Here is a 12198-nt window from a genome sequence, read left to right as displayed (position 1 = left end):
GTTCTGTAGAGAGATTAGGTGACAAATGGTGTTCAAGGGACACTTCCTCTTCCTGCAGGTCCACTATTCTCCCCAGAACTTCACAGACAACATTGGGAAGGCCCTGGACATCCTCCATGCTGAGGTACGGAGGCTAAGCCATGAGGCCTGCATCTTAGACCTCAGACTTAGCGTAGAGGAAGCTCTGGCATCCTGCTGAGACCTCCTTGGCAGGTCACCTTTGTTGTGGATCCCAGCCCAAATGCATAGAGGGGGAGCAGGGACGGGTGGAGGAAGTGGATGGGGGCAGATGGAAGTCCCTAGATCTGAAACTGCAGCAGGAGGAGCAGGCCCCAATCCGAGGTGAAAGCCTGGAGCTGCCCAGCCTCATCCTCTTGGTGACTGATTTTGCCTTTTCTCAGGTTCCTCGGGCATTTGTGAACCTGGTGACGGTGCTTGAGATCGTCAACCTGAGGGAGCTGTACCAGGAGAAAAAAGTCTACTGCCCAAGGATGATCCTCAGGTCAGACAGATACTTCTCCCCGATTCTACTAAGAATCCTCGCTGCTAAGGGCAGTGGCACCCTTAGCAAATTCCTTAGAAAACCCAAGGGCCGAAGTGTGAAAGGGCTGTGGCCACCCCATCTTCTAACCTGGAAAGGCCTAAGGGGAGGATATCCTAGGATTTTTCCACCCTGGTGTAGGCCTCAGCCCACCTCAGGGTGTGCATGGGGAACTACCCCTGCACCCCGCCTCTGTTGCCATGGCAGCCACAAGGCACCCTCCAGGCCTCCAGAGGGAAGAGTAAAATGCTAGGAATGGAGTCAAGCTGTGTGGCTGAGGCCTGGGGACCGCCCAGGCCACTGCTGGGACCTACTTCCAAGTGTGTCCAGAGCTGATCTGCCCCCTCCTAGAGGCCCATCTCTAGGACAGGGGTGCCTCTGGTTGGTATGGGTGTTCCATGTAAAGCATTCACAGATATAGGGCCACTGTCACCTGCCAGAGAAGGAGGTCAAACCAGAATCAGCAGGGTCCAGAGGACAGAGTCCTCCCCAGAGAGTAGAGAACCCTGGTCCTGAGAAGGTGCCTGAGAGGACGTCTTCACCCCTCAGCCCCCAGAGCCAGACAGAGCTGGCTTCCCCCTCTAATACAGGCTGAGCATCCCTCATCCGAAAATCTGAAATCTGAAATGCTCCAAAATCCAAAACTTTTTTTTTTTTTTTTGAGACAGGGTCTCGCTCTGTTGCCTAGGCTGGAGTGCAATGGCATGATCTTGGCTCACTGCAGTCTCCACCTCCCAGGTTCAAGCAATTCTCCCACCTCAGCCTCCTGAGTAGCTGGGATTACAGGCGCACCACCATGCCCAGCTAATTTTTGTATTTTTAGTAGAGACGGGGTTTTATCATGTTGGCCAAGCTGGTCCCGCACTGCTGACCTCAGGTGATCCACCCTCCTCGGCCTCCCAAAGTGCTGGGATTACAGGCGTGAGCCACCACGCCTGGCCCAGAATCCAAAACTTTTAAAGTGCTGACATGACACCACAAGGGGAAAATTCCACACCTGACTTCATGTGACAGGTTGTAGTCAAAACACAGGTGCACAGCACGCAGTTTATTCAGCATCCCCAAAAAACCCCCTTCAGCTGCGATGCACTCTCTTTTCTGGGCATGCCCAGATCCTGCGGCTCAAGCATGCCCACAAAGGGTAGCAAAATGGCACATGTGCAGGCCGGATGCTCCAACAACAGGTTTCCCATAATGGCTCATGTGGGGCTAAGACCTGCGTGCATTACTCACCTAGTTTTTGCTCATTCTCTGTGTTGTAAAGATGTGGCTTAAAACGATAGCCATAGGGGAATGCAAATATTCCAAAAAAAAAAAAAAAATCTGAAATCTGAAATGCTTCTGGCTCAAAGCATTTCAGATAAGGGAGACCCAGCCTGTATCACACATCTCCAGGGCCGTGAGGAATAAGACGTTCCTCTAAGTGAAGCATGAACGTTTTCCACAGCCTTCCTTCCTGCAGGTTCTCCTCTGGACTGTTAGCCAAGGTCACTGAGACTGTGCTCCCCTACCCTGCCCCGCCCCCCAGCTCTGTTACTCGGTGCAGGTCCCCATCCCAGCCCTGAGCACATCACATGGTAATTACTCATGTGCCTCCCTCCCCCACAGCCTGTGAACTCAGCCTGAGTCACTGCTAGCATGGTGTAGGGGCTCAGCTGCTGTTTGCTGAATGACTGAATAATTCACAAGGGCCAGACTTGCTCTTGGAAGTTAAGGGGTACCTTTCCTGCTCCTCTGCAGATCCATGCCATGCCTCACCTGGGGGACCCAAACTGCACAGGTCCCCTGGAGAAGGCCTCATGGTGCTGTGAGCAGAGACAGGATGGTTGCTTGGGTGACATGTTCCTATGAACGCAGCTGGTGTCAGGCATGCTATTTCCAACTGCTGACTCATCCGCTGGCTCCCACTTTCTCCAGTCACTGGGCCACACAGGGGATCGGTGTCTTCACTCCATTTCAGAGCAGCTTACCAGAAAGCCTCTTGCTACCCATCTTGGCAGGGTTTTTTAGACCATTCAAACTCAAGGTTCAAAATAGGCATTTGCCAGTCCCATTCACAGATCTGAGATGGCCAAGTCACTGAATGTCAAGGTCGGATAGACTCAGGTCACCTTCTCCTGCCACCTCTGCAGTGCCCTGCACTCCCCGCCTCTCCGCCGTTTCATCGGGTGGCTGTGCTTTCCTCTGCAGTGCTGAGTCTACACGGAGCCATCCCTGCTGTTATCACCTCATCCCCCTGGACCAAAAGCCCAGATGTGCCAGATAGCTGGCCGGGTCAGAGCTGCAGACTGGATGGAAGCAGTTTAACATAGAGATTAAGAGCTCAGGTTCAGAGCCAGGCAGACTTGAGTTCAAGTCCTAGCTCCCACACTCAGCACCCACGCAACCTTGAGAAAGTTACTCAACCACCCTGAGCCTGTGTTTCCTCATCTCTAAAACAGGGATAATGAGAATACCACTTCTAGAAAGGCTGGGAGGACTAAACAGGTTAATACCCATAAAGTTATTATTGCAGTGCTTGGTACAGCGTTCAATGTTAATTATTCAATGATGATTGCTAAGATACACTCAAATCAATGTATCTTAGCAATTATTATTGTTGTCACTGCAGTATGCCTCATCGGCACAGCACTTTCCTCAGACAGCCATAAGGTGACTCGTCTCCATAAAAGTCACTCCTACAGAAATCAGAAGTCTATTTCATTTTCAAGAGCAAATCCAGGTCTAGGAATTTTTCTTTTTCTTTTTTTTTTTCTTTTGAGACAGAGTCTCGCTCTGTCGCCCAGACTGGAGTGTAGTGGCACAATCTCGGCTCACTGCAAGCTCCGCCTCCCGGGTTCACGCCATTCTCCTGCCTCAGCCTCCCGAGTAGCTGGGACCACAGGCATGCAGCACCACCCCCAGCTAATAGTTTGTATTTTTAGTAGAGACGGGGTTTCGCTATGTCAGCCAGCCTGGTCTTGAACTCCTGACCTCAAGTGATCCACCCACCTTGGCCCACCAAAGTGCTGGGATTACAGGCGTGAGCTACCGCGCCTGGCCTGGAAATCTTCTTTAGCTTCGTTTGGTATGGTCAGCAGGTCAGCCAGCCAGGCTCCTCATTAGCACAGATCTCTGAACTCCAAGTTAAAAGAAATATATTGAGTCTCAAGCCAGCGTTTCTGCATCACTTATTCAGGATGGTGATCTTGGTGGGATGAGGGTTTCTCTTTGGTTTGGTCTACAGGTCTCTGTGTCCCTGTGTCCTGAAGTTTGATGATAACTCAACAGAACTTGCTACCCTCATTGAATTCAACAAGAAGTTTCAGGTAAGCCGGGAAGGGGTTCTAAGACTTCCCAGAACTGCTGTGTGATTCGATTGCTCTGTCTAGAGAACAAGTCAGTGCTTAGGTAATTTTGACCCTGTGTCGGGGATGACCACTGTCTAGTTTGCTGATTTTAAAACACCCTGAGACACAGCAGGGGCTGCTATTTGGTTTGTATGAATTGCCCCACAGAACCAAGTCCCTGAACATGAGCCACTGAATCTCAGTTCCTGGTCGTTAAATGAAATGAACGTTTCCACTTGTCCATGGGCAAACATGGATCATGGAAAGAAGTTTCAGAGTGGATCTATCCAGACCCAAACCTCGACTCTGCTCGCTGGTTGTGGAATGTTAGACACATGGGCAATGAAACTTCTCTGAACTTCCAGCTCCTGGGTGGGAAACGGAGGCTGAAGGTCCTCCCTCCCTTGAGGCTCTCCAGGGTTCAGTGACATAGGGTGCATTCCCTCTGTCCTCCGCTCCTATAGAATGGATGTTCTTAGGGGAGCACAAGGAGAAAGAAAGTCAGGAGATGATCTCCATCTTGTGAGTTGTTCATTTTAGTCCTTTCTCTACCACATCTTTGACCAGAACAGCTGACTCCCTTAACAATCGAGTTTCTCCCCAGCAAAAAGTTTCTCCCCAACAAGCTTGAAGAGGACAATGGTAGGCCTATCTTCTAGACTAGGCTCCAACAGCTACCAGAGTGGATCCATCCTTCCAGGAGTCCATGGACTCCTTGGGGGCAGTACCACTTCCCTGCCGCCCATTTTGGGGGCAGCTAGACCTGCCAGGTATGTCAGGGCTCAGGGAAATGAACCTGTATTTATTATCCTTTGTGACTACTGCCTAGCACTCGGGATGACTCCCTAGCTGGACTTCCTTTATTTTATGTATTTATTTATTTTTATTTATTTATCTATTTATTATGAGACAGGGTCTCACTTTGTCATCCAGGCTGGAGTGCAGTGGCACAATCTTGGCTCACTGCAGCCTTGACCTCCAAGCCTCAAGTGATCCTCCTGCCTCAGTCCCCCAAGTAGCTGGGACTACAGGTGTGTGCCACCACACCCGGCTACTTTTTGTATTTTTTAGTAGAGATTGGGTTTCACTATGTTGCCCAGGCTGGTCTTGGACTCCTGCACACAAGCAATCCACCCGCCTCAGCCTTCCAAAGTGCTGGGATTGCAGGCATGAGCCACCGCGCCAAGCCACACTTCCTTCTGCTGTGAGCAGGCACCTGTGACTCTGGGGAGGAAGTCCCTGGCCCACATCAGAAGAGGGGCGGCAGCTGAGGTTATGGCCGTGAGAGCAACCCTGTTTCAATTGGGGTTACTGGGTGCACGCAACTAAAGTTCATGCAGTTTCTGGCTAATTTAAGCAGATTTAATATTTACACAATCTCTGACAGAGCTAGAGAGCTAGGGTCAGGAGCTAAGCCATCAGGAATCATGGAATCATGGAATTCTAGGGGCCAAGCCATAAGAATCAAAATCAATGCTGGGTGCGGTGACTCACGCCTATAATCTCAGCACTTTGGGAGACCAAGGCGGGAGGATCACTTGAGTTTAGGAGTTCAAGACCAGCCTGGCCAACATAGTGAAACCCTGCAAAAAATACCAAAATTAGCCAGACGTGGTGGCACACGCCTGTGGCCTCAGCTACTCGGGAGGCTGAGGTGGGAGGATCACTTGAGCCCAGGAGGCGGAGGTTGCAGTGAGCCGAGATTGCACCATTGCACTCCAGCCTGGGTGACACAGTGAGACTGTCTCAAAAAAAAAAAAATCAAAATCAGGCCACAGACCTGGTTCAGGGAAGACATCACAGACTCCACTGTCACTGCTGCTTCTAGGAACTGGTTGCAGCTGCCACCTTCAGCAGAATGGATGTTTTGCCATCCCTGACACAGGCAATGATTGCTGAAGCCTCAGTCACATACCCACGCCCTGGCTGCAAGAGCGGTTAGGAAAGCAGGCATTCTCTCATCTTTTTTAGTCTCCACAGTGGGAGGCAGGCTGCTCTCTATGCAGTGGGGTCTCCAAACTTGGAAGTGGGTTCAGATGCTGAGCAGCTGAAAAGCAGGAGAAAGATTGATCAACATCGCCCTCCCAGCCTCTGCAGACAGGCCAGATGTTCCCAGGGCTGATCCTGGTCGTCACTGAGGCCCTGATCTAGTGTTTTGGAGATGCCCATGTGTCAGCCCTGTGTGGCCATCACGCCCTGTCTCAGAATCATCTCACACCCTACTTCCCACAGAAGCTACGGCTCTCATCACTCTCCCTGGAGATGATCATTTCTATTAATAACCACAGTCACTCACTTACCACTTGCCATGTGCCAGGGACTCTACACACTATTTCTTTCCACTGCCAAAAGGTGTATGGTTCCACTGTGAGCCCATCTGGCTATCCCCCGAGTAACCAGTAGCATTGGAAGGGACTTAAGAGATGGCCCAGGACTCAGCCAACATCCTCCATTTACTAAAAGGGAAGCAGCATGCTGGAAGTCACCCTGCTAGTTTGCAGCACCTCACTTCCTTCCCCTCTTCTGAGAGACGACCTTCTCTCCTTTCCTCATGCCTTACTCAAGGCTGACACTGGCTTGGGAGGTCAGACATGAGACATTCCTGGCCTGGGAATTGACCCTGGGAAAAGACAGTGTGTGGTATCTTCTGAAGTGACCCCATTCACATTCCCAGGTATGTAAGCCTGACTTCCCTCTCCAGCCAGTAACCCCGAGGTGGCAGAAACCCTGGTGAGCAGTGGAATGGCTGAGTCAGCCTAGAGTGGGAGCCGGAACTGGGGTAACAGATTTTCCTAGCAGTGACCCCAAGCAAAAGCTGTGAGGGTTACACAGATCTGAGAGCCTCAAAGAAGTGCACACACACCATGCACAGGCAATATAAATATACATTAAATTTTGATTCACCTTTGATTTTTCTGAACAAACGTAGGACAGAAATAAATTGTTAGGATTATTCAAAATGTCATTAACCAAAAACCACCCCGCACGTCTTTAATCAGAATAGCTTTAAAAGAAGTCAAGCTGGCCGGGCGCGGTGGCTCGCGCCTGTAATCCCAGCACTTTGGGAGGCCGAGGCGGGTGGATCACGAGGTCAGGAGTTCGAGACCAGCCTGGCCAACATAGTGAAACCCCGTCTCTGCTAAAAATACAAAAAAATTAGCCAGGCGTGGTGGCAGGCGCCTGTAATCCCAGCTACTCCAGAGGCTGAGGCAGGGGAATCGCTTGAACCTGGGAGGCGGAGGTTGCAGTGAGCCAAGATCGCGCCATTGCACTCCAGCCTGGGTGACAGAGTGAGACTCTGTCTCAAAAAAAAAAAAAAAAAGGTCAAGCTGATAGACTTTTCTTACCTTTCCCTTTTCACAGACTAGCTCAAATATATGCAATTGCAGCAGAGTTTGGGGCCAGGGGTTGAGATAAAGGCTGATCTAAAATGTAAAATCTCAGTTGAGATTTTGCACCAGGTTGATTTCACTCAACAGTCAGATTCTGTTTAATTCTGTGTTGGAGAAAGAGATCGATCAAGGACCGAGCAGATGCAGAGAGGACCGCCTGACATCTGTCCCCTTTTCCTCCTGCAGGAGAAGACCCACCAACTGATTGAGAGTGGGCGATATGACACAAGGGAAGATTTTACAGTGGTTGTGCAGCCGTTCTTTGAAAACGTGGACATGCCAAAAACCTCGGTAAAGAAAGCAAGCATCGTAGATAAATAGAATCCACAGATAGTGTGTGGCTGTTTCTGAGTGTCACTTATATGATCCAGTGTGTCTATAACTGCCTCTCTTTTTCTGCCCGGTGACCAGGAAGGATTGCCTGACAACTCTTTCTTCGCTCCTGACTGTTTCCACTTCAGCAGCAAGTCTCACTCCCGAGCAGCCAGTGCCCTCTGGAACAATATGGTAAGTGGCTGCAGTAGGAAAATGCATCCTCTCTCTGGTAAGAAAAAGACTCCACAAAGCCTTTGGAGGACGTCGGAGGCCCATCGTGCAGGCCGTGTGATTCTATGCACGGCAATGATAAACAAACCCCATCTCCTTCATCCCTCCCTGCCTCCCGCACCCCTGACCTGCCGTCCTGAGCTTTCCATTCTGGCCACCTCTTCCTCACTCCCCATCTCCCTGCTTCTTTGTTTAGCTGGAGCCTGTTGGCCAGAAGACGACTCGTCATAAGTTTGAAAACAAGATCAATATCACATGTCCGAACCAGGTAGAGTGGAAAGCACGTCCTTCCAGGCTCCGGCTGCACTGGGCTTCTTGGCTCATTTCATCCTAGGCCCTCACCCTCACCCCAGCTCTGCCTGCCCACCCACCCCATTTTATACTCCAGGGTTAACTGCCCCAAATGCCCCATCTGGTTGTACTGAGAGGGACGGCCACCCCCAGTGACCCAGAGGCCTGGGAGTGCTTGGTCCCTGCGTGGCTGGGAGCCCTCACACATGTCTGAGGTGGAGACAACTCTTTGGGGCAGGCGAGATGAGCATGGCAGCCACATCTACCTGTCATTCTGAAAGCTGAGGGCAGCAGAGAACTTCAAGGGCAGATGGGGCGGAAGGATCCCTTGTCTTCATATAGCCCCTGCCTCCATGACAATATGGGTAGAGCGAGGAATCGAGACCTAGAAGGATCTCTAGTTGGGTGGTGGGGAGTAAATTGGAAGCTGGAGCTAGGGAAAGAAAAGCAGAAGAAGCCCCCATTTTTACTCACAAGTTCTCAGAAAGATTCTTGGAGCTCTGCAGCAGCTGCCCTCGTCCCCAAGAATCCCTCTGTGTACCCAGAGGGCTCCTAGGCTGACACTGGAAACCATTGTACGGGGTTTACGTGAGGCAGGACCAAATTCATCTGACTTTTCTTGCCTGGGCAGGAAGGGGCCCTGGTCACTGCAGGGTGGGGTAGGCATGGAGTGGTAAAGGAGCCTGGGGAGCGGAGACAAGGGCTTTTTCCAGCAGAAAGAGGCGCATGGTTGGAAGAGGGGAGGGTGGAGAAAGAGAGGCAGCACAGCCGTCTTCAGCCAGCCGCGCGGGAGGTGGAAGGAAGACAGGCGCGTTCCCGTGAAGCATGAATTGATGCTCATTCTTTGTGCTGGGTTCAGGTTGCAGAGATGGCCTCCTGCATCTTGGGAGGGAGTCAGCCTGGTAGAGGCTGGGCTTGGAACACAGGGCAGGCAGGCTGCAGCTGTTTGTGCCAGGCCGACACTTACTGAGTGCTGACAAGCAGAGAAGTGAGCAGAATTTGCTGCCATTGCTCACCCCCCTCTCCTCACAGGTCCAGCCATTTCTGAGGACCTACAAGAACAGCGTGCAGGTACCTGCCTCTTGCCTCCTCTTGACTCACCAGGCAATGCAACGGGCAACCCCTGGGCTGGGACAGGCCCAACAGGACAGGGTGGGAAAACGGGCAAGAGTTCTAGATGGGCATAAAGGCCACCCACCTGACCTTCAGATGGGGTAGTGGGCAGAGTAAATGCCGTGGATAACAGCTGGAAGGCATCCAGCCAACCCAATCACACCTTCACTGAGACATAAGTGAAGAGAAATCCCCTTCCTTGTAGAGCTGGTGCAGAAGCAGGGGCAGGTGTGGAGTGGGGTCATTTGTTGCTGCCCTGATTCTTGCATTGGACGGTGGAGGGGTCTGAACTCGATGAGTGGACCTCGACCTGTGGCCGATACGCAAAATCACCTAGGGAGCCTTCTTCAAAGGCCCTTTTGAGGCCCCTCCCTAGGAGTAGGACCCAGGAATCTGTATTTTTCAAAGTTCTTGGGGTACATCTGATAGCCAGTTTTTCTGGTCCCTTTCAACCCTGAGATTCTGGGATTTGTTCTATGCCCTTAGGGTCATGGGACCTGGCTGCCATGCAGGGACAGAGCCCCTTCTGCCTTGCACCCTACCTCAGGTAAGCCCCCTATGGCACAGCAGGACCCAGGGCCCCTCCACAGGGGCTGCTGTGCCGGTGAGTCCTCTGACCTGACTTTCACACTCACTAAATGGCACAGTGACGGCCAGTGCTTGCTGTCTGCCTGGGTGGTCACCTGGGACGAGTCCCTGTTTCGCACCACTCTGACTGGTGGTGACACCATGCCCAGCAGGCACCAAGATACCTAGGACCAGGAGCCGTCTCCTGCCCACCTGCGCCTCTTACAGGGAGCACAAGCAGAGGAGCCCTGTGAGCACACCCTTGGTGGCTCAGCCCAGAGGTGGGCCTCAGTCCCAAGAGGAAGCTGGCTCTGTGGCCCTAGGCTCTGCAATCACTGCCGCCTACAGTAGGGCCTGGAAATTTCCCTGGGCTGTTCAGAAGAGATGTGGGGGCAGGGAAAGGCCCAACATGACTATTCTCAGACTCTTGGTGGAAATTCAGAACCCACCTTTAAACGGGCTGCACGTCAGGTCCTGCACCTCGTCTTAATGTGGTTTGATGCCTGTCTAGTTGTGCACTCAGGCCATGGCTGACATCTCCCATGACCACTGGCACTAAAATGGGCTCCTACTCTGCCCTGCCCTCCCTCCCACCTTTCCCTTCTTCCTTCCCTCCATCTCTCCTTCTCCCTTTCCCCACTTTTCTTCTTCTCCCTCCTTCTCCCTCTCTGCACCTCTCTTTCCCTGTAGGTCCAGGATTAGTTGTGTCTTACAGGAAAACTGTCCTCATATAACTTTGCCTCCATGGCACTGTGCACACCCAGCCCTGCATGGCCCAGTGCTCATGCAGATTGTGTTTCGGATCTTGCTTGAAGCCAGAGGCACTAGAGTGTGACTGTGGCTTCCCTCCTGCAGCCCTAAGTGTGTCCACTTGTCTTTCCAGTGCATGCCCTGAGACCTGCAGACATCCAAGTTGTGGCTGCTCTGGGGGATTCTCTGACCGTAAGGACTCTTGGGCCCCGGGTGGTTTGGGGATAACTAGGCCAGCTCCAGATCCCAGTCCTCTTAAGGGTCTGCATGCCTGTCCTCTGCCTTATCTTGCCCCTCTACCTGGCTCTGTCAATCCAAGAGCATGCCAGTTATTTGATTTGTGGCCACTTTCTCAAACAGATATGCAGAGGAAATCTTTTTTGGGAGTGAACTGAATTGTTTCTGCGGGCAGAGATTTTGAACACCCAATAACACTTTTTTAATATATGTAAAAATATGTCATTCTGACTCAAAATTCTCCTAAACCTCCCTGTGAGGGTGCTCTTTTTCCTTTGGATTATGCTTTATAATCAGCTGAGACCCTCACATCTGTTTCTTCTTTGCATCTGCACGGAAAGCAGCAGGACTCCTTAGTTGTGGATGAAGCTCTGCTCCTAACTTCCAAGAAATGGGGCTATTTTACTATCCCAGATCATCACTTTCCAGGAGCATGTGCAAGGCCTTGAGAATACCTTACAGAATGCCCCAGAGGGAAAGAGGAGAAATGTGAGACTTAGGAGAGATCTGTCCACTGCAGTCGCTTAAGCCAATGAGCTCTCTCTTCATGCTCATAAAGAACGTAGGGGCATAACGCTGGGAACGACATTATTAACACTCTCTCACGTTTGTAAAGCACTTGAGAGTTTTCAAAGTGGTTTTTACAACTGTAATCCAATTTGATCCCCAAAACGCCCCCTGTGAGATGAGCAGGGCATGTCCTCAGCTCAGCGAGGAGGCAGCTAAGAGTTGGGGAAGGCACACAGCTGGAGAGGAGGATGGCAGACTTAGAGCCAGGGGCTCCTGGTCCCATGTCTGCTCCTGCCACCACGAGTGCATTGGGAACCCCCTCTTTGGAAGCCCTGTGCATTCACAGCCTCCCTGTTCTCTGACTTGCTAATTTTCCTATGGACTCTGGTATATTTTCAAAGGCTGGCAATGGAATTGGCTCCAAACCAGACGACCTCCCCGATGTCACCACACAGTATCGGGGACTCTCATACAGGTAATGTTAACCTTTGACCTCTCCCAGGGTTCCCCCCACAACAGAGATTAGGTGTGGCTTTGTCTCCTGTAAATATGTAAATCCCAGAGGTCGAAGACTTGGTCTGGAAGGGGCTTTCAGAAAGAAAAAACTATATATTTCTGCAAAATGTGAACATTTGGTGAGTGGAGAGGATATTTTACTGTTGATAATCTTTATTTTTTTTTTGATTGTGCAGAGAAAGTAAACCAGGGTTCTTATCAGACTCCTGGGTCAGCAAATCCAACAGGAAATGCACCAGAAAAGCACCAAATCCCTGAATCTTCACCTCCCCGCTTGCATGTATACGTGTACACGTGGTGTTCCTACGTCTCTGTTTACTGTCTTTATGTGTTTATTCATGTTGTCTTGTAGTCACACAGCTGCCTTTACATATGTGTACACATCTGCACAGAAAACCTCTGAAAC

At 51.2% G+C, this 12198-nt stretch overlaps 1 protein-coding gene across 1 annotated transcript in view; it reads left to right on the top strand.

Moving 5' to 3' along the window:
- PLB1 (phospholipase B1) overlaps positions 1-12198 on the top strand; it is a 147532-nt gene that overhangs the window by 86125 nt on the left and 49209 nt on the right. Inside the window, exons 24-33 of the mRNA XM_019020713.4 lie at positions 59-124; positions 402-502; positions 3768-3849; positions 7449-7553; positions 7674-7769; positions 8005-8076; positions 9132-9170; positions 9699-9759; positions 10663-10721; positions 11678-11751. Of these exons, the coding sequence (XP_018876258.4) occupies positions 59-124; positions 402-502; positions 3768-3849; positions 7449-7553; positions 7674-7769; positions 8005-8076; positions 9132-9170; positions 9699-9759; positions 10663-10721; positions 11678-11751 (755 nt within the window). The remainder of the gene's footprint in view (positions 1-58; positions 125-401; positions 503-3767; positions 3850-7448; positions 7554-7673; positions 7770-8004; positions 8077-9131; positions 9171-9698; positions 9760-10662; positions 10722-11677; positions 11752-12198) is intronic.

The sequence above is a fragment of the Gorilla gorilla genome, chromosome 12 (genome assembly GCF_029281585.2).
Source record: "Gorilla gorilla gorilla isolate KB3781 chromosome 12, NHGRI_mGorGor1-v2.1_pri, whole genome shotgun sequence".
Taxonomy (NCBI): Eukaryota; Metazoa; Chordata; class Mammalia; order Primates; family Hominidae; genus Gorilla; species Gorilla gorilla.
This window is presented reverse-complemented; position numbering and strand designations above follow the sequence as displayed.